The sequence below is a fragment of the Giraffa tippelskirchi genome, chromosome 10, assembly GCF_054371585.1.
Source record: "Giraffa tippelskirchi isolate mGirTip1 chromosome 10, T2T-mGirTip1v1.2.pri, whole genome shotgun sequence".
NCBI lineage: Eukaryota > Metazoa > Chordata > Mammalia > Artiodactyla > Giraffidae > Giraffa > Giraffa tippelskirchi.
In genome coordinates, this window is record NC_137284.1 from 125,441,822 (window position 1) to 125,464,993 (window position 23,172).

The 23,172-nt window shown below is 37.2% G+C and overlaps 1 protein-coding gene across 24 annotated transcripts in view; it reads right to left on the minus strand.

Moving 5' to 3' along the window:
- Positions 1-23,172, minus strand: part of SUGCT (succinyl-CoA:glutarate-CoA transferase) — a 714,763-nt gene that overhangs the window by 624,441 nt on the left and 67,150 nt on the right. For all 24 annotated transcript variants that reach the window (XR_014067752.1, XR_014067751.1, XR_014067749.1 and 21 more), the window contains exons 7-8: positions 22,067-22,158; positions 3,396-3,539 (exon numbers count right to left, since the gene is read on the minus strand). Coding sequence is in view for 13 of the 24 variants with exons in the window: in XM_081537409.1 (XP_081393535.1) it covers positions 3,396-3,539; positions 22,067-22,158 (236 nt within the window). In the remaining 11 variants the exon portion in view is untranslated. The remainder of the gene's footprint in view (positions 1-3,395; positions 3,540-22,066; positions 22,159-23,172) is intronic.

Sequence of the window (23,172 nt, forward strand, 5' to 3'; positions counted from 1 at the left end):
AAGGGAGGGAAGAAAAGACTTTCAACTTCATTCCATACCTAACCTCTGCCACTCTGTTAAGGAGATAGATCATTCATTTGGAGAGAGTTCTTTCATCCTTTTATATAACCATTAAAACTCTGACTGTGACTCAAAGCTAGTAATGAAAACCCATTTATAGTATTTATCTTCAACCATATTAATGTTTCTTGGCTCTATATACCACCTTTCAGTTCAGTTCAGTCGCTCAGTAGTGTCCAACTCTTTGTGACCCCATGAACCACAGCACGCGAGGCCTCCCTGTCCATCACCAACTCCCGGAGTCCAACCAAACCCATGGCCATCAAGTCGATGATGCCATCCAGCCATCTCATCCTCTGTTGTCCCCTTCTCTTCCTGCCCCCAATCTTTCCCAGAATCAGGGTCTTTTCCAATGGTTCAGCTCTTCGCATCAGCTGGCCAAAGTATTGGAGTTTCAGCTTCAACATCAGCCTTCCAATGAACACCCAGGACTGATCCCCTTTAGGATGGACTGGTTGGATCTCTTTGCAGTCCAAGGGACTCTCAAGAGTCTTCTCCAACACCACAGTTCAAAAGCATCAATTCTTCGGCGCTCAGCTTTCTTTATACTCCAATTCTCACATCCATACATGACCACCGGAAAAACCATAGCCTTGACTAGACAGATCTTTGTTGCCAAAGTAATGTCTCTACTCTTTAATATGCTGTCTAGATTGGTCATAACTTTCCTTCCAAGGAGTAAGCGTCTTTTAATTTCATGGCTGCAGTCACCATCAGCAGTGATTTTGGAGCCCAAAAAAATAAAGTCTGACACTGTTTCCACTGCTTCCCCATCTATCTGCCATGAAGAGATGGGACCAGATGCCATGATCTTAGTTTTCTGAACGTTGAGCTTTAAGCCAACTTTTTCACTCTCCTCTTTCACTTTCATCAAGAGGCTCTTTAGTTCTTCTTCACTTTCTGCCATGAGGGTGGTGTCATCTGCATATCTGAGGTTATTGATATTTCTCCCGGCAATCTTGATTCCAGCTTGTGCTTCCTCCAGCCCAGCGTTTCTCATGATGTACTCTACATATAAGTTAAATAAGCAAGGTGACAATATACAGCCTTGATGTACTCCTTTTCCTATTTGAAACCAGTCTGTTGTTCCATGTCCAGTTCTAACTGTTGCTTCCTGACCTGCATACAGGTTTCTCAAGAGGCAGGTCAGGTGGTCTGGTATGCCCATCTCTTTCAGAATTGTCCACAGTTTATTGTGATCCACACAGTCAAAGGTTTTGGCATAGTCAATAAAGCAGAAATAGATGTTTTTCTGGTACTCTCTTGCTTTTTCGATGATCCATAGGATGTTGGCAATTTGATCTCTGGTTGCTCTGCTTTTTCTAAAACCAGCTTGAACATCTGGAAGTTCACGGTTCATGTATTGCTGAAGCCTGCCTTGGAGAATTTTGAGCATTACTTTACTAGCGTGTGAGATGAGTACAACTGTGCAGTAGTTTGAGCATTCTTTGGCATTGACTTTCTTTGGGACTCTTCTGCTTCTGTTAGGTCCCTACCATTTCTGTCCTTTATTGAGCCCATCTTTGCATGAAATGTTCCCTTGGTATCTCTAATTTTCTTGAAGAGATCTTTCCCATTCTATTGTTTTCCTCTATTTCTTTGCATTGATCGCTGAGGAAGACATTCTTATCTCTCCTTGCTATTCTTTGGAACTCTGCATTCAAATGGGTATATCTTTCCTTTTCTCCTTTGCTTTTCACACCTTAATTTTGTCTAAAAGAAAACAAAAAGTCTCCAAAGGAGAGTTCCAAGTTTACTATTTTCCCATGTATGCCATTTAAATCTGAAATTCCCAACTGAGGTTTCTATGAAGTATTTTTTCCCTCACTAAAATGTCTCCTTGCACAAATTAGATATTTTCTTTTTTTCTTCTCCCTGAAAAATTACTCAGAAGCAACCTCCACATGTGGTACAACATCTAGGTCTCATCCAGTGAAAAGTAGGCAAAATGTCAATTTGAAAATGAGTAAATAACCCTTTTATTCTACCTGCTTAGTGCTTAGCATAACATAACTGACAGCAATACAAACCAAGTGCTCTTAATCTGGAGCTTATGGAAAGAATTTTGGGAAGTAATTAACTTGAATGGAAAACAATTATACCTTTATTTTCATTAACCTCTAACTTAAATTTAGGATTTTATTCCATTATGAACTTAAGCAACAAACACAGGAGTATGTTGTTGTTGTTGTTGTTGTTGTTGTTGTTGTTGTTGTTCAATCACTCAGTCATGTCTGACTCTTTGTGACCCCATGGGCTGCAGCACGCCAGGCTTTCCTGTCCTTCACCATCTCTTGGAGCTTGCTCAAACTCATGTCCATTGAGTCAGTGATACCATCTAACCAACTCATCCTCTGTCATCCCTTTCTCCTCCTGCTTTCAATCTTTCCCAGCATCAGGGTCTTTTCTAATGGATCAGGTCTTCACATCAGGTGGCCAATGTACTGGAGTTTCAGCTTCAGCATCAGTCCTTCCAATGAATATTCAGGACTGATTTCCTTTAGGATGGACTGGTTAGATCTTGCAGTGCAAGGGACTCTCAAGATCCTTCTCTAACATCACAGTTCAAAAGCATCAATTCTTTGGCGCTCAGCCTTCTTTAGGGTCCAGCTTTCACATCCATACATGACAACTGGAAAAACCACAGCTTTGACTATATGAACCTTTGTTGGCAAATTTAGCATTTTATTCCATTATGAACATAGGCAACAAACCACAGGAGTATGAGCAGTGCCTAAGTATGACTTGATTACCAGTAAATATTAAGCATATTTTCTTATCATATTATAGCTACTTCAGTCACTACTTTAAAATTGCAATGGTTATTGAATCCTCTAATAGATATTCTATTTTAATGCATTAATGAAAAAAATCATATGTACTATCATAACACAATTTGGCTTTTATGTTGAAATAACTGTATTTCAATATAATTGGTTTCCTTTGTAATTCTAAATATCTCATTCTATGCATTCAAAACCATAATTCTGAGGAAAGGTCTATAGACTTCACCAGACTACCCCAATGGTCTATGGCACAAAAAAGATGACAACTGCATTTCTGTCTCAAAAATAGTTAAAAACAATCTTTAGAATTCTGGTTCAACAGCAATATCTACATTATAACAAAATTTTTGTGGTCTACTTATTTTAATAGTACAACATCAAGGACACAAAAACAGGACAGCTTTTTCTGTTGTTGGGTTTTTTTTGGGGGGGGCAGTTCCTCTTGTTTTGTTTTTTGTTTTTGCACGTGACCACAGGATTTGATATGAAAACGTATAACACAGATACATGTTTTTACTCCATTATCAGAAATGTTATTTGGATTGGTACCTGGGATGACAGCAGGTTACAATCAATGAACAGTCCTTTTCCGGTTTTATATCTTTGTATCAATCCAGTCATAATGGCTCCATAGGCATAAAGGCCAGTGGCAATATCAGTCATGGCCACTCCTGGACGAACTGGATCTCCATCCTGATTTGAAGGTTGGGTTAAGGAAAACAAAAATTGAAAATTAAAACCATCATATAAGTTCACAAATATTCTAAGGTCAAATAAAAGAAAGAATTGTATATCATGTGCACATACACGCAAAAGAAATACAACAAACTGCTACTGTGGATATCTGTTGGTGGCAAGAATGTATTTATATTTACTGTATATTTATCATATTTCTCAACCCACCCCCTACCAACCAAACTAAACAAAACCAAATGAAATAAAAGCTTCCCACTATAAAATATATTAAGAGGAAATTTCAGACATGTTTTTAAAAATATTTTATTACATTTGGTTTTGTTTAGTTTGGTTGGTAGAGGGTGGGTTAAGAAATATGATAAATATACTGCAAATATATTACTTATAATTTCAAGGATTCAAGCAATCAAAAGGCACAGGAGAAGCAGAAGGAGCTTCTAGACATTGAGAGAAGCCCTCACAATGACAAAATATTTACATAAAATTTTAATACTAATTAACATCTTCAATTTCTGCCAGTCTTAGTTGACAATCCAATCCTTGACCCATATGTAAAGATATCAGAATAGTAGTACCAGGCAAAAGACACTTGCTCCTTGGAAGAAAAGCTACGATAATCATGAAAGTGAAAGTCGCTCAGTCGTGTCCAATTCTTTGCTACCCCATTATACAGTCATGGAATTCTCCAGGCCAGAGGGTGGGTAGCTATTTCCCTCTCCAGGGGATCTTCCCAACACAGGGATAAAACCCAGGTCTCTTGAATAGCAGGTGGATTCTTTACCAGCTGAGCCAACAGGGAAGCCCTAGACAGCATATTAAAAAGCAGAGACACTACTTTGCCAACAAACATCCATCTAGTCAAAGCTATGGTTTTTCCAGTAGTCACATATGGCTGTGAGAAAAGTGAAAATGAAAGTGGCTCAGTCGTATCCAACCCTTTGTGACCCCAAGTCCATGGATGTAAGTGCTGGACCATAAAGAAGGCTGAATGCCAAAAATTGATGCTCTTGAGCTGTGGTGTTGGAGAAGACTCTTGAGAGTCCCTTGCACTGCAAGGAGATCAAACCAGTCAATCCTAAAGGAAATCAATCCTGAATATTCATTGGAAGGACTGATGCTGAAACTCCAGTACTTTGACCACCTGATGCAAAGACCTGACCCCTGATGCTGCGAAAGATTGAAGGCAGGAGGAGAAGGGGATGACAGAGGATGCGATGGTTGGATGGCATCACTGATTCAATGGACAAGAGTTTGAGCAAACTCCGGGAGATGGTGAAGGACAAGGAAGCCTGGCATGCTGCAGTCCATGGGGTCAGAAAGAGTTGGACATGACTGAGTGACTGAACAACAACAAGGCAAACAAGAAGTACCCATAAAAATTAGCTATCAAATTTTTCATCAGCATTATTATTAATCATTGTTGAATCAGTTTCTATTTTTTACTACCTTGACTTATGCTAAGTCTTTCATTGCACATAATGCCTATAAAACCTAAACTTTACAGTTCACCTGGTTGACACATTCATTAATTCACCTCCTTATTCATTAATTCCTGTTGTTGTTCAGTCATTTTCAGAAGCTAATTTTTCCTTTTCTGAAGTCTATACACAAACTATGCTAATCATCTTACAAGACAACTGAATAGGTCAAAAGCAAGTAAGGGAGACAAAATGGCAACCCACTCCTGTATTCTTGCCTGGTAAATCCTATGGACAGAGGAGACTGATGGGCTACAGTCTATGGGGTTGCAAAAGAGTCAGACACAACTTAGTGAATAAACAACAATTTTTTTTCCCTGCTTCTCAACACAATTTCAAAGAAGACAGTGCTATGAAAATTGGAAATTTCTGGGAATCTATTATTACTAGCAAAACTTGTAATGGCATGAATCCATAAATTTAAAATTAATACCATCATTTGGATTTAAGACTATTTAATATATTAAAAGTGAGAGGTGAGTTCAAACTTAAGTTTATAGACATCACTTGCTTTCTCACTATAATATTAATATAATCACATTTTCTCTGCCATACTTCTCAGACAAATACGGACAAATAAGATAATAAATCCTTTATATTATATTTTAAATTTCCTGAAAAGCAGAGACTACACCTAATATTCTAAAAACATCATTATATTATACAGGATAACAGTGAGATGTTTGACCATTAAGTAAACATTGTCATCCATATATTAGAAACAAAATTGCCACTGTTGAAACACGACAATTTGTGCCAAATAAATTTAATGAAATACTAATTTAAAGAGGCTTGCTCTCTGTGAAGACCTAGGGTGGCGGGATGGAGGGGAGAGAGGTTCAGGAGGGAGGGGATATATGTATACACACAGCTGATTCACACTGTTGTACAGCAGAAACTAAAACAACATTGCAAAGCAATTATAATCCAATTTTTTTAAAAAGAGTGTTGGTTTTAAGTAAAGAAACTTGCTGACACTTTCTAGATTCAAAGATATGCTGCTGCTGCTGCTAAGTCGCTTCAGTCATGTCCAACTCTGTGCGACTCCATAGACGGCAGCCCACCAGGCTCCCCCGTCCCTGGGATTCTCCAGGCAAGAACACTGGAATGGGTTGCCATTTCCTTCTCCAATGCATGAAAGTGAAAAGTGAAAGGGAAGTCACTCAGTCATGTCCGACTCCTAGTGACCCCATGGACTGCAGCCTACCAGGCTCCTCCATCCATGGGATTTTCCAGGCAAGAATATTGGAGTGGGTTGCCATTGCCTTCTCCACTAGCATTGCAGTAACAAATTTTTAAACACTGGACCACCAGGGAAGCACCCTATTCCTACCTTTTAAAATGTGTATCTTAATGACTTGATATTCCATGTAGATTAAATGAATACACTGCCATAGACAGCAGAATGTTAAATGTTCTCCTGCATGCTGATGGTTTGTTATCATGTTCAAAGACTGGTCTTAATAGGCCACTGGTTCTATCTAATTTTTGTCATAACTCAATAAGGCTAAAATAATTTTTTAAACCAAATTATCTGTTGGATTTATTTGGCTTATTCTGGCAACTCCATGCATGTGGTCACCACAACTGCATAAAATGTTTGTAACCAGTTTATCTTAGAGGGTTCAGGAAGAATTGTATTGGATAACCTATAGTCCTCGTGTGGAAAGATTTTTCATTCACAAGTAATTGCATTCAAAGTCCATAGTGTAGTTCTTTGAGACATCATTTATTGATGAGAAATGAAAATTAAATGAAATAGGTAAACTTATAGGATAGGGAAAGTCCTCACGAGTTCCTCTATTTTGTTGCTTCTAGGTATGACTTACCTAAATTATTCCAGATATAGACAACTCTTGACTGAGTTCTGGAGATAGGATTGTTTATATGCTGGTCTTAGTGGATGTGAAAGATATTTCATCTCAGAAATTAGAGTCATTGATGTTTCATTTAGATTTGTTTCTCTGATCCATTAGCACAGAAAGCTATAGTGCAGAAACTATAACTAGGAAACTTTTTCTTGAAGAACAACATGAAGCAAAATAACTTTTCAAATTGTTTCTTAGGCCATTCCTTAAAATATCCCAATTCCCCAAACATCCATTCCATTTTCTCCCAGTCTAACCCTGTTTAAACTCAAGAGGACAGTCAGGCCAGATGATATTTTCGGCATCTCACTGTGGGAGCCAACTCAGAATGATTTAGATGGTATTTAATCACTAGACAAGATAATAGTATGTTTGGTGTGTTAAGGTATCTTTGAAAATCTGTAGTTTTTTCTACTTTTTAGTTTAGCAGGCTCTCAGTGAATCGACTCTTCCAGTTATTTTCTGAAGAAGTTCTGGTTTACATTTTTCAGAGTGGTTCAAGTATGTTTCTCTGTAGATGCATTCGACTGCTTGCCATTCACTTACATTTTGTGGAACAAACTCTGCTACATCAGAACTGATTATTTCTTAATAACAATGTAGTAGAAATGACAAATCAACTCACACATTAAAAATTTTTGCTTTTGGACTTTCCCAGTGGTCTAGTGGTTGAGACTCTGCATTTCCAATGTAAGGGGTGCAGATTTGACCCGTGGGTAGGGAACTAAGATCCCCCATGTTGTGCAGAATGGACAAGAAATATAAACAAATAAAAAAAAAATTTGCTTTCTAGGGATTGTCTGAAGAGGAGTGATGATGAACATTGGAATTAGGATAATATATGGAGGCAAGATAGTAGTGAAAAGAACAGAAGCTTTGGGGTCAGAATTCCTGAGTTCTAGTTCTAGTTCTAGTTGTACCTTTTGCTCTCTATGACTTTGACAAGTTAATTTATCCACTAAAATGGGGATACTGTTGGTACTTGTGAAAGTGAAAGTCACTCAGTCATGTCCAACTCTTTGCGACCCCATGGACTATATGGTCCATGGAATTCTCCAAGTCAGAATATTGGAGTGGGTTGCCTTTCTCTTCTCTGGGGGATCTTCCCAACCCAGGGATCAAACCCAGGTCTCCTGCATTGCAGGCAGATTCTTTACTAGCTGAGCCACAAAGGAAGCCCAAGAATACTGGAGTGCATAGCCTATCCATTCTCCAGCGGATCTTCCCAACCCAAGAATCGAACTGGCGTCTCCTGCATTGCAGGCGGATTCTTTACCAACTGAACTATCAGGGAAGCCCTGATAGCACTGATCGGTACTTACAGAATCATTACTGAGAGTTAAACGTAACCACTTCAGGCATTTTGAAGAGCATGAAGTTGTACATACATGACACTATGAACACCCAGGAGACCTGAAGGTAGTTTCTTACTGGTTTACTAAATACAAAATAGTTAAGAACCCAAACCTGGTCATGAAGGCTTAAGAAAGGCAGTTGAATCCAGTAATGTGCTAGAGGCAGTGGATTCAGGGTCAGTTGATTTGGGGTCTCCTCCCAACCTAGCTTCTAAATGCTTATTACATCTTCTACTATTTACTCAACCTAGCTGTTCCTTAGTTTCTCATCTATAACAAGGATTGCTTCCTCCTAAGGGCTGTGCAAAAAGTTAGTTAGATACTGATTTTAAAGTGTGGCACATAAAAAAATTTAAAAAAAATAAATAAATAAAGTGTGGCATAGGATGTTGCATTCTGTAAGTCTGATATCTCTAAGTTGTTACCTTTAAAGTTTGGCAGGGCAGAAAGCTTTATTATTAGAAAGAAATTCATAGTGTTGGGTAAGCAAGCATCCACATGGAATCCAGAGAATGGCACGAGTCAGTTTGTTACATTTCTCCATAAGTTGCCTGATGTACAAGTGAATCAGGAGAATGGACTCTCTTCTCCCTCATCTTAAATCTTTCTTTACTTCCTTCCTCCTGGCATCCCATTTTATTATGTTTTTGGCTTCTGACTTGTGCTTTGTCGGTGTTGAGAAGGAAGTGTGTGAGTGAGAGATAGATTAGAACTTTGAGCCTTTTAGATTGTGGTTAATAAAAATGTTCCAGGCTCTAGGTGAAACATGTAAAAACTTTCTCTTGTTGCTGTAGTGCATTTACAATGCTAACTCTCTTTTCTCTGTCTCACCAGGGATCTCTTTGCCAATAAGTAGCAGAGGCTGATCTTTTAACACCTGTATGCTTTGCTGCTTCTCTGCCTCCACTGATAAGAGGAATTAACTATAGAATCTTTTCAAATTCTAAAAAGAGGTGATTTTGGTTAAAGGACTTAGTAGAGTCACTAAGTCACATAGGTGATAGATTTTTTTGTGTGCCCATTTATAGGTGAAAAAGTGAAGGTGCCTACAGGTAAATCTACAGCTTTTAGGTTCATGTTTCAGCCATTAAACAGAATTTTCTTCATGTAGAGGAAGTGTTACTCTGTGAAAATTTGTGATTGTCATTTTAAGCATTTTTTTTTTTTTTTTTTTAGCATCGATGAATGGTTCGAGTAGATTACTTATTTGGAACAGGAGGTTCAGACACTGTAGTTCCAGACTCTGTACTCATGAAGTGTGAAGGCAGGGACCGTGGTGACCGTGTTCTTCCTATTCATTAAAACCCTCGTGTGATCTGAATATACCATTTTATGTTCTCTGTATTGCTCTATTTCTACTTAAAGATTCTTTTCCTAACTAGGGCTGCAAGTCATACTTACAGTTGCTTTCATAATCAAAATATTACCATCATATTAAGAAACTTAATTTACTGTTGATTTTTCCCCAAATTGATTTAATTTTAATCCCTCCTTTACCAATCAGTAACCAAATTCTATGAATTCAAATTTCTAAGGATCTTTTGAATACGTACATTCCCTCTTTCCTCTATCTTGATTGAAGTTCCCATATTGTCTCTCTCCCCTGAGCCATTTCAAATCTTTCTGGAGGGTCTTCTATCACCACCCCACGTAGCTTTAAAAAGTTGCATTTATACAGTCTTTTATATTCATAAAGTGCTTTTTTATACAACTTTTCTTCTTTAATCTTAATGCCAACTGATGAAGTATATTTTGTTACCAACATTTTACAATTGAGAAAAAACTAACAAAGGCTAAGAACTTCCCAAAGGTTATGCAGTTAGTAAATGGTGGAATTCATAATAGATCATGGAAAAAACTCATGTGCTCCAGAGTAACAACAAAATTTTCTTTAGATTACATTTGTATAATGAATGACTCATTGCAAAATAAAAAATATGACATAGAGACATGGATGTATTTAAGAATAACTTTTTATTCTGGAAATGAAACCAACTTCTTTTAAGAAGTTTTAACGTTTTTGTTGTTTTATGAAGTAATTAGATTGAGTAATATGACTAAGGAGAAAAATGCTTGATGACTTTTCAAATTTATGCCTTTTTATTGAGTATCTGCCAGCAATGATTTAGCTTCTTATGTTCTTTTTAACCAGACAAAGTTATAACAAGTAACTTAGGAAAAACATCATTCTTCCTGTTCCCCTCTCTCCTTTCCTTCCTTTAAAAAAATCTATTTCATTTGGCAAACTCTGAAAGTAGTGAGAATAGATACGGGGACATGAAGAAAATGTTCAACACTCTTAAATTGTGTCTGGGAAATAATCTTTTTTATGTTCTTAATTTTTTAATTAAAGAGATTGTGATGTAAAGGAAACAAATGAACACCTTTACAGGTGAATACTTTTTTTTTTTTTGCCGCCTTCTTCTCTAGATTGAATAATTTTCTAAAAATATCAGTAAAAACCACAAACATTTCTGCCATTTGAAACTGTCAAATTCCATTTTTTAAATAAATAATTCAGATTTTACGTTTCAAATTTTAAATTTAAAGACAATTTTATACTTAGAGAAAAGTTGCAAGCATAGTACAGAAAGTTCCTATACCCTTCATCTAGTTTCCTCTAATGTTAACGCTTTACAAAATCATAGTATTGGGTTGGCCAGAAAAGTTTATTCAGGTTTTCTGTACCATCTTATGGAAAAATCTGAACAAACGTTTTGGCCAACCCAATACAATGATCAAAACCAAAAATTAACAGTGGTATGATACTATTAGGGTTTCCCTGGTGGCTCAGTGGTAAAGTATCCACCTGCTAATATAGTAGTTGCTGTTCAGTCACTAAGTTGTATCCAACTCTTTGCAACCCCATGAACTGCAGCACGCTAGGCTTCCCGTTCCTTCACTATCTCCCTGAGTTTGCTCAAATTCATGTTCATTGAGTCACTAATGCCATCCAACCAACTCATCCTCTGTTGCCCTCCTCCTCTGGCCCTGAATCTTTCCCAGCATTAAAGTCTTTTCCAATGAGTTGGCTGTTTGCATCAGGTGGCCAAAGTACTGAAGCTTCAGCTTCAGCTTCAGCATCAGTCCTTCTAATGAATATTCAGGGTTGATTTCATTAAGGACCAACTGGTTTGATCTCCTTGCTGTCCAAGAGACTCGCAAGAGTCTTCTCCAGCACCACAGTTCGAAACATCAATTCTTTGGTGCTCAGCTTTCTTTATGGTCCAGCTCTCACATCCATACATGACTACTAGAGCTCTGACTGTTACAAAAACTAGAGCTTTGACTAAAAGAATCTTTATCGGCAAAGTGATGTCTCTGGATTTTAACACACTGACTAGGTTTGTCATCGCTTTTCTTCCAAGGGGCAAGCCTCATAATTTTCTGTCTGCAGTCACCATCCACAGTAATTTTGGAGCCCAAGAAAATGAAATCTGTCACTGTTTCTATAGTTTCCCCATCTATTTGCCATAAAGTGATAGGACTGGATGCCATGATCTTTGTTTTTTGAATGTTGATTTTTAAGCCAGTATTTTCACTCTCCTCTTTCACCCTCATCAAGAGACTCTTTAGTTCCTCTTTACTTCCTGCCATTAAAGTCCTATCATCTGCATAACTGAGGTTGTTGATATTTCTCCCGGCAATCTTGACTCCCAGCAATCTTGATTCTAGCTTGTGAGTCTTCCAGCCCAGCATTTCACATGATGTACTCTGCATATAGGGGCTTCCCAGGTGGCACTAGTGGTAAAGAACCAATACCAGAGACATAGAGATGCAAGTTCAATCCCTGGGTCAGAAAGATGCCCTGGAAGAGGGCATGGCAACCCACTCCAGTATTCTGGCCTGGAGAATCCCATGGGCAGAGGAGACTGGTGGGCTACAGTCCACAGGGTCGCATAGAGTTGAACACGACTGAAGTGACAGCACACATGCATGCACTCTGCATGAAAATTAAACAAGCAGGGTGACAAGATAACAGCCTTAACGGATTCCTCACAGTTCAATCCCTGGGTTGGGAAAATTTCTTTGAGAAGGAAATGGCAACCCACTCCAATGGGAAATCCACTGGGAAATCCCATGGACAGAGGAGCCTGGCAGAGTACAATCTGTGGGGTGGCAAAAGAGTTGGACACAACTTAGCGACCAAATAACAACAATAACAATGACACTATTAACTAAACTGCACATTTCATTCAGATTTAACCTAGTTTTTCTGCTAATGTTCAGGTTTTACTTGTAATGAGTTTTTAACACATGTGGTATGAGATGGTATAAGAAAATAACATTGAAACAGTGAGAATGGAGAAATATACAAATGAATATGTAAAGTGAGTAACTGGGAGGACTCTTAATATTTTTATATTGTACTTTCTCCTCTAACTATAACTGCATGTCTTAACTCTTAAGTAGAATCTCCTTCTTATACCTTTGTTGATGATACGCATACTTGTTTTAGTTATTTAGAAAAACCATCACAAATTGTTCTTACAAAAAGGCTACACTAACTTAATATACTTAAAGCAGTTTCTAAGTGACCATGAAAAAAATCATTCTACTGTTGATTATTAGAATTAAAATTTAGTAAAATAAAAATATTGCTTGATTTCCAAAAGTCTACATATCAGTCTAAACCCACTTCTTCCAACAAATTATAATGAGATTCTAGGACATACTGCTTAAGAAGGTCAATAATGACCCCTTTTTTTTATGTTGTATTTCTACTTTTTATATTAAAAAGCACACAAGTTAAATAGACTTGTGTCTATTTATAGATACAAGACAACATATATAGACAAAATATTTTGATGCATATACAAGCCATGTAGTAACAGTTCAGTTCAGTTCAGTTCAGTCGCTCATTCGTGTCCGACTCTTTGCAACCCCGTGAAATGCAGCACGCCAGGCCTACCTGTCCATCACAAACTCCTGGAATTTACACAAACTCATGTCCATCAAGTCGGTGATGCCATCCAGCCATCTCATCCTCTGTCGTCCCCTTCACCTCCTGCCCCCAATCCTTCCCAGCATCAGGGTCTTTTCCAATGAGTCAACTCTTCACATGAGGTGGCCAAAGTATTGGAGTTTCAGCTTTGACATCAGTCCTTCCAAAGAACAGCCAGGGCTGATCTCCTTTAGGATGGACTGGTGGGATCGCCTTGCAGTCCAAGAGACTCTCAAGAGTCTTCTCCAACACCACAGTTCAAAAGCATCGATTCTTCGGTGCTCAGCTTTCTTTATAGTCCAACTCTCACATCCATATGTGACTACTGGAAAAACCATAGCTTTGACTAGACGGACCTTTGTTGGCAAACTAATGTCTCTGCTTTTTAATATGCTGTCTGTGTTGGTCATAACTTTTCTTCCAAGGAGCAAGCATCTTTTAATTTCATGACTGCAGTCATCATCTGCAGTGATTTTGGAGCCCCCCAAAATAAAGTCTCTCACTGTTTCTACTGTTTCCTCATCTATTTACCATGAAGTGATGGGACCAGATGCTACTCTCTTAGTTTTATTAATGTTGACTTTTAAGCCAACTTTTTCACTCTCCTCTTTCACTTTCATCAAGAGGCTCTTTAGTTCTTTGCTTTCTGCCATAAGGGTGGTGTCATCTGCATATCTGAGGTTATTGATATTTCTCGCAGCAATCTTGATTCCAGCTTGTGCTTCCTCCAGCCCAGCATTTCTCATGATATACTCTGCATATAAATTAAATAAGCAGGGTGACAATATACAGCCTTGAAGTACTCCTTTCCCGATTTGGAACCACTCTGTTGTTCCATGTCCAATTCTAACTGTTGCTTCCTGGCCTGCATACAAATTTCTCAGGAGGCAGGTAAGGTGGTCTGACATGCCCATCTCTTTAAGAATTTTCCACAGTCTCTTGTGATCCACACAGTCAAAGGCTTTGGCATAGTCAAAAAAGCAGAAATAGATGTTTTTCTGGAACTCTCTTGCTTTTTCGATGATCCAGTGGATGTTGGCAATTTGATCTCTGGTTCCTCTGCCTGTTCTAAATCCAGCTTGAACATCTGGAAGTTCACAATTCACATACTATTGAAGCCTGGCTTGGAGAATTTTGAGCATTACTTTACTAGCATGTGAGATGAGAGCAACTGTGCAGTAGTTTGAACATTCTTTGGCATTGCTTTTCTTTGGGATTGGAATGAAAACCGCCCTTTTCCAGTCCTGTGGCCACTGCTGAGCTTTCCAAATTTGCTGGCATATTGAGTGCAGCACTTTCACAGCATCATCTTTTAGGATTTGAAATAGCTCCACTGGAATTCCATCACCTCCACTAGCTTTGTTCGTAGTGATGCTTCCTAAGGCCCACTTGACTTCGCATTCCAGGATGTCTGGCTCTAGGTGAGTGATCACACCATCGTGATTATCTGGGTCTTGAAGATCTTTTTTGTATAGTTCTTCTGTGTATTCTTGCCACCTCTTCTTAGTATCTTCTGCTTCTATTAGGTCCATATCATTTCTGTCCTTTATTGTGCCCATCCTTGCATGAAATGTTCCCTTGGTATCTCTAATTTTCTTGAAGAGATCTCTAGTCTTTCCTATTCTATTGTTTTCCTCTATTTCTTTGCACTGATCACTGAGGAAGGCTTTCTTATCTCTCCTTGCTATTCTTTGGAACTCTGCATTCAAATGGGTATATCTTTCCTTTTCTCCTTTGCCTTTCGCTTCTCTTCTTTTCTCAGCTACTTGTAAGGCCTCCTCAGACAACAATTTTGCCTTTTTGCATTTCTCTTTCTTGGGGATGGTCTTGATCTCTGCCTCCTATACAATGTCACGAACCTTCATCCATAGTTCTTCAGGCACTTGGTCTATCAGATCTAATCCCTTGAATCTATTTCTCACCTCCACTGTATAATGGTAAGGGATTTGATTTAGGTCATACCTGAATGGTCTAGTGGTTTTCCCTACTTTCTTTAATTTAAGTCTGAATTTGGTAATAAGGAGTTCATGATCTGAGCCACAGTCAGCTCATAGTCACTTTACCCTAATTTTACTTAGATAAAAATGCTTGAGTTCAGGGTATACACTGTTATTTGTCATGCAGTCTAATCTCCCAGGAAAGACACTAGCTCAGAATTTAAGTTCCCAATAACTTGTTGTAAAAATTCTCTATAATACAGTCATTCAAGACACTCTGCATCTTTCTTTTTACTATGTAAAAGTTACAATATGAATCAAATACTATATCCTTGACTACCCAATCTTTCCTACAAAAGAACTTTAGAAAAAGGAAGAAAAAAATTCTACTGCATTAGTTTCCAAAATAAACAGCACATAAAGACCCTAAAAGCTGAAAAATTCTCAAAGGATCATTTGGCCCAACTTCCTGCCTTTAGGCAGGTAAATTACTAAATCATCCAGGAAGATGCTTATCCCTCTCTCCTTAAAGATCTCCAGAGGAAACAGAGCAGTTATTGAGTATCTAATACATGCCAGGCATGCACCAGACAGGAAAAAGGAGCTAGCATTATTTCCCAGGTGTTTGCCTACACATTATCTCATTTAATCTGAGTACATTTTCCAGGATGTGTGTTAGTACTCTCATTTTTACAAATGAAAAAACAAGGCTCAGAAATGTTAAATGGAACTAGGATTTCAAGCCAGGACAATATCTTTCCATTCCACCATGCTAATAGAAATTGCATGACCAGTTTCCTTACACACGACAATGTTCAATACCGTAATGGTCATAAAGCTCTTCATTCAGCTAACTAAAATGTCTTCTCTGCTATGAGCTCATTTTCTCTTATTCCTTGTTCTTTAAATAATAATAATTGTTATTTCACATCCTCCAAAATATCAATAGATGAAAACAGTACTCAAATCATTTCTTTGCCTTATCTATGGCAAACAAATCCAGTTCTACAGACATTCTCCCTGAAGAATTATTTTATACTCCTGGGATAATTTTGGCCATTCTTTTTAGGATTTTCTCTGATTGTAACACTTTTTCAAAGCATGATGACTCAAAATGAACACAATGCTCTCAAAAGTAACCACTTACTGAGATTTAAAAAAGAGGTTTTTTTCTTTCATAAGATTCAGAAAGCAAAAACATTAGGAAGAAAGTTTTTTAAATGATTTTTAATCATGTCAAGCTGAGGGGTTTTCCAAGTATTTTCACCACATTTTTCCAGTCACAACCCAAAAGTTGTCTATTCATATTTTTTGAGCATGAGGCTTGTATGAAGTGTTCTACTCGATAGAAAAGACTCCTTTTTCATTTAAGTAAGTCCCTTAAAGGACTCGAAAAGGGATCTAGAATGCCATGGTTGTTGCTACACGTATCAACCTCTTACTATCAAACTGAAGTTGAATCCTTAAAGATTCCAAATTCATATATAACAAATAATCAATAAGCACCAACTCTGTAGTGATCTGTGTTATACCCTAGGGATACAAAAAAATATCAATAAGCACCAACCAAACCAAACCAAAAAAATAAATCAATAAGCACAAACTCTGTAGTAGATCTGTGTTATACCCCAGGGATACAAAAGTAAGCATCCCAAAGACACTCTCCCTGAATTAAGGCACTTACATTCTAAAGTCTGACAGACATACAGATATACAATTAGCAACAGAATGAAAATTACATAGGACCATCAAGAAAGATGCTAAGAGTAAGCATCTTCCAGCTGAGAAAATTTGAAAGAAGCAAATATTATCCATGGACAATATTTCAAAACAATGATCCCAATCTATACTCCCTTTCTATGTTGGTATTCATTTATACACAAATGTCCTTTTTGTCCTACAACATTTAAATAAACTGTTTATATTTACTTTTCTCTTTCTAGTTTTTTAAAAATAAAGATTTTTTTTTCACATTTCTCTGGAATGTGTCCAATTTGTTGACATTTCTACGGCATCTTTGGTGCTTATAAACCAACTCAGTATTATAGTTCCAAGCATACCAGTGCTATATATAGATGAGCTATAATAATCTTCTTGCTCTGCCATGTGAAACAAGCAGGGACCCAGTTCAATATGATACTGACAATATCAAGGGAATCAACAGAAAGAAACAAGTTGATTAAATAAAATGTTAAACAAAAATAATTTATTCCTATTTTGATTGCATTTACTGGACCGTTTAAAAAGATAGGAATAATAACAGCCTCTATAACAAGGGCTATTGACCATTAGGAATCCTCACTTCCAACCAGACATAAGTGCTGAGCTTCCTTACCCTGATAAAGGGAAGACACCTGCCTCCTCATTCCTTAGTCCCTGTAATCCCAACAAGTAATTTTCTAGATGAGAAAATCTTCCCAGACTGTCCGATCAAAAGAAAACATCAGAGGAAAATGAGATCGCAAAAAAGAAAAAATGCACAAAACTACAGATTGTAAACAGATACTTCAGGCTCGTATTTTTTAACTGTTTCATGGAGTCAAGCAAAAATAAATCGCTTCCTACCTAATCCTCCCTCTATTGTTCTTTTCAATTTGTAGATGAATTCAAACTGAAGGATATCTCTATTGCTATTCTCTTTCAGACTTTAAAGTAACAGTTGATTTTTATCATATGAAAGCTCATCAATCACTAAACATAAATGTGTTAAATTTCTGAAGAACTTTCTAGAAAAAAGAGAAGATAAATTTTTCAAGGTCATTCGAATTACCAAAAAACAGACAGAGATAGAGAATAAAACTGACATCTTAAATGACATGAGATTACATGACCCCTTACAGAATAAAGAAATTTTTAGCAAACATTAGATAATTCAGAATAAGAGAATACTTCTAAAATGAATGCTTTCTCTGAAATAAAAAAAAAACAACTTAACCTAAATAGGGGAGGCTTCTCCTCTCACAAGAAATACAGGTTATTTCTTGAAAAATTGGTATTGTTAGTATGGGGGCAGGAAGACTCATGTGTGAAATCTCTTACTAGAAGACTGCTTTAGAAAAAAAAAGTTTTAGAGAAATTTGAGGATTTTTGCATTCTTATATAAATTTTACAGAGAAATTTCTTTCTCTGGGTTTCCTTCCGTTTAGGGGCCAAATGTGAGAAAAGCAAAGTAGAATTACACTGATATAAGTTCTATGGAATAATAGCTGAACATTCAAATAAGCTTCAATAATAAATATCAGCAGTATTAATATCAGTCACTGGAATTGAGTTTCCTTATTTTCTTTTCCATTTTGGAAAACTGGTACATTTTTGGAAAATTGGCAGTATTACTAAAGTTAAATATACACCTAACCTGTAACCCATCTGTTCCACTACGAGGTATATATACCCAAGGGAAACGAGTGTGTATTAAAAATAGACAAAAACTGAAAACAGCTCAAATATTCATTTTTAGAACAATGGATACATTGTGGTATAGTCACACAACAGAATACTATACCATCACTGATACCCACAACAATCTAGTGAACCTCAAAAAATTTGTGTTGAACAAAATAAGCCAGACACTAAAAAGCATATACTACAGGATTCTATCTACCCAAGTCCAAAATAGGTAAAACTAGTCTACAGCAGTAGAAGTCAAAATAGTAGTTACCTCTAGGAGGAGGTGGTATTGTTTGGGAAGAGGTATGAGGGAACTCTCTGGAGTGACAGAAATATGCTGTATCTTTAACTGGGTGGTATTTATCCCGGTATATATATTTGTAAAACATCACTGAACCATACCTTTAAGATTCTTCATTTTGTTATATATAAGGTATACTTCACGTTTTATGAGATTTAAAACCATTCAAGATTGGCTACTACTTGGCCACAAAAAGAATGAAATGCGATTTGCAGCAATATGGATGGACCCAGAGATTATCGTATTAAGTAAGACAGAGGAAGACAAATACCATATGATATCACCTATATATGGAATCTAAAAAAAAAAGATACGAATGAACTTATTTACAAAACAGAAATAGACTCAAAGACATAGAAAATAAACTTATGGTTATGAAATAAGATAACTGGAAGAAGATAAATTAGGAGATTGGAATAAACATACACACACTAATATATATATAATAGGTAAACAAGGTACTATCATTATAGTACAGGGAACTACATTCAATATCTTGTAATAATGTATAATGGAAAAGAACCCAAAAATTAATATATATATACAATAATATATATATACACAATTATATATATATATACACACACATATATACACATATATATATAGCTCAGACAGTAAAGAATTTGCCTGCAAGGCAGGAGACCCAGGTCCGATCCCTGGGTTGGGAAGATCCCCTGGAGAAGGAAATAGCAACCCATTCCAGTAGTCTTGCCTAGAGAATTTCATGGCAGAGAACCCTGGCAGGCCACAGTCCATGGGGTCAAAAAGAGTCGGATACGACTGAGTGACTAACATTTTCTTTCATTTGTCACTTTACTATACAGCTGAAATAAACACAACATTGTAAATTAACTATACTTCAATTTTTAAAATGGCAAAATTTTAAACAATTGAATAAGTGCTTTTACACCTAAATAGTATTATGCTAAATGAAATAAGTCAGATAGAGAAAGACAAATACTGTATGACTTCACTCAATTGTGGAAACTAAAAAACAAAACAAATGAATGAACATAATTAAACAGAATCAGAGTTATAGATATAAGGAACAAACAAGTGATTGCCAGAGAGAAGGAGGCTGGGTAGAGGAAAGAAATAGATGAGGGAGACTAAGAGGTACAAACTTCGAGTTACAAAATAAATGAGTCATAGGTATGAAATGTACTGTGTGGGGAATATAGTTAATAATTATATAATACTGCTGTTTTGTAACAGATAACAACTAGATTTAACAAGGGGATCATTTTGAAATGTATACAAATACTGAATCATTATGGTGCACCCCAGAAACTAACATAGCATTATAAGTCAATCATACTTCAAAAACAAAGTCATAGAAAAAGAGATCGGGTTGTAGATACCAGAGGCAGCGGGTGTGACAAGTGGGAGCTGGATGAAGGCAGTCTAAAGGTAGAAACTTTCAGTTATAAGATAAATATGTACTAGGGATGTAACATACAACATGATAGAGATAATTAACACTGCTGTAGCATATATATGAATGTTCTTAAGACAGTAAATCCTAAGAGTACTCATATCACAGAAGAAAAAATGTTTCTATTTCTTTAATGCTGTATCTGTATGAGACAATAGTTCACTAAATCTATTGTGGTCATTTCATCATGTATTTAAGTCAAATCATTATGCTGTACACCTTAAACACTGCTGTATGTTAATTATCTCTCCAAAACCTGGGAGAAATGTTGAGAAAGTATACTACCAACTGTGTTTTTTAAAAGACGGGAGAAGACTATTGTGTTTGTTTTTGAATAGAACACCTCTGAAAGCATGCAAAAGAAAAGTGATGGCACTGATTCTCTCTGAGGAGAAGCAGGTGAATTAAGGACAGAGGGAAGGAGATTCACATTGTAGACTCAGATACAAAGTGACAAAGGCAAGTCACAATGCTACATAATGTTCCATTTGAAAGTGAAAGTGTTAGTGACACAGTCATACCCAACTGTTTGCAACCCCATGGACTGTGGCCCGCCAAGCTCCTCTGTCCATGGAATTCTCTAGGCAACAATACTGGAGTGGGTAGACATTCCCTTCTCCAGGGGATCCTCCTAGCTTAATTTTATGTAATTTTCTATCATTTTTTAACTTTTCCATGAGTATATATCTAATCTAGTCAACCAAACTGTTACTTATAGAGTAACAGCAAATTATTTCTGGTATCTGAAACAACACTACACACAGATGGTCAATACATCTTTGTCATTGACTGATGTAATTCTTGATGTTTAAATGTATCATAATGTATAGGTGAATTATTACTTAGAAAATGTATTGTGTGAAAGTTACTCAGTTGTGTTTGACTCTTTGTGACCCCATGGACTGGCAGGGGTCCTCTGTCCATGGAATTCTCTGGGCAAGAATACTGAAGTGGGTAGCCGTTCCCTTCTCCAGGGCATCCTTCCAACACAGGGATCGAACCCAGGTCTCCTGCAGGCGGATTCTTTACCATCTAAGCCACCAGGGAACATGTACTACCTATGTCTTTAGTATTTTTATTCAGTGTGTTCACACTTTTTTTTTTTTTTTTACTTTATTTAATGACACGTTTAGTTTCCCCCAGGAGTCCATTTTCTTTGATCAAACTATCCACATTTCGGTCATCTATATACTTCAGGGGAACTTCCCAACCCATCATCATGGAGAAGAGTGTTATAAAGTCAAATAATTCTTTCACATCAGAATCAATGCATGTAATAATCAAACACAACTACACCCAAGGCGAAAAGTAACAAATTTGAAAATAAACAACCATTTACAATATTCCAGAGGGAAAAAGAAACCCTCCACTATGTATATAGGTCAAATGAAAGTTGTTGTTGAGTCGCTCAGTCATGTCCAACTCTTTGCGACCCCAGGGAGTGTAGCACACCAGGCTCCTCTGTCCCCTTGGACATCTGCAGACTAGTCTAGTCAGCCATTCTACTTCACACAGGAATATTCCAAGGTCACACAAAAGTGCCTTTACTAAGCTTGAGTAATATAATGCTCATATATGGAAAATGTGTCCACCACTTGACCTATTGCTTCTTGCTAATAAGACTGTTATTTTCCATGGGGCCACATTGACATTTAGCATCAAGTACATTCAACACTTCCATTTTTAAAGGCATTCACTTTCCATGGTTTCTTTCTAAAATTGACTCATGTTTAAGCCTATGGGGTCAATAAAGATGAAAAATCCTTTGGAATAAATAGGGGGAAAATTATGACTATTCTAAAGAAAGATACTTACCTCAGGTCCTGTGATATGCATTAGACCAGAAACAGCAGAGGCAATAGCATCGTAACCAGCTCGCTGAGACAGTGGACCTGTCTGACCATACCCTAAGACAACAAGAATAAATATATTCAGCACCACCCAGGGAGAGCAATACTATAATGTGTGCTGTGCTAAGTCACTTCAGTCGTGTTCGACTCTGTGCGATCCTATGGACTGTAGCCCGCCAGGGTCCTCTGTCCATGGGATTCTCCAGGCAAGAATACTGGAGTGGGTTGCAATGCCCTCCTCCAGGGGATCTTGCCAATCCAGGGATCAAACACACATCTCTTATGTCTCCTGCATTGGCAGGCAAGTTGTTTACCACTAGCGCCACCTGGAAGTCCAATAGTATAATAGCATGTTAAAAGCATTTGTATCCAGAAATTCTGCAGCATTTTGTTGTATTAAACCTACACTAGCCTTTAAGGAGGCAGTAAAAAATTAATTACAGTGTTACACCACAGACAGTTGCAAACTTGTAACTTGTGGGCCGGATTCTCCTTGGATGAATGTTTTGTCTGGCCTGAAGAGTGTTTTGAAAAGTTTTTACTTAGTTTCCAATATTTAAAGATCAGGAAATAGCACATAAAACACAAATTTCTAGCTTTACCTGAAAAAAAACAGAAAATACACTCAAACCTAGGCTCACATCCTCACATGGCAATACTCAATAAACCACGTTCTTCCCTTTGCACAGGGCATAAATTCTCCAATTTGCCCCAAATTTCCACCCCTCCTTAATCCTTTATGGTTTAGTCTGATTCAGTCATTAACCAATAGGTATTTGCTACTCTTGTTCTATACCAAACAATATGCAAAATAAAACAAAACGGTATCTCCTTAGGTTCTATACAGAGTCGGACACGACTGAAGTGACGAACCCAGGTCTCTCACACTGCAGGCAGATTCTTTACTGTCTGAGCCACTGCTTGTAATGTGGGAGACCTGGGTTGAATCCCTAGATTAGGAAGATCCCCTGAAGGTGGGTTGCCATGCCCTAAAATTTGAACATAAAGAGAATTAATATATCTCCTGACAGTGTTTTTTAGGATCACAAACAGAAGGGAAAGCTATCACCT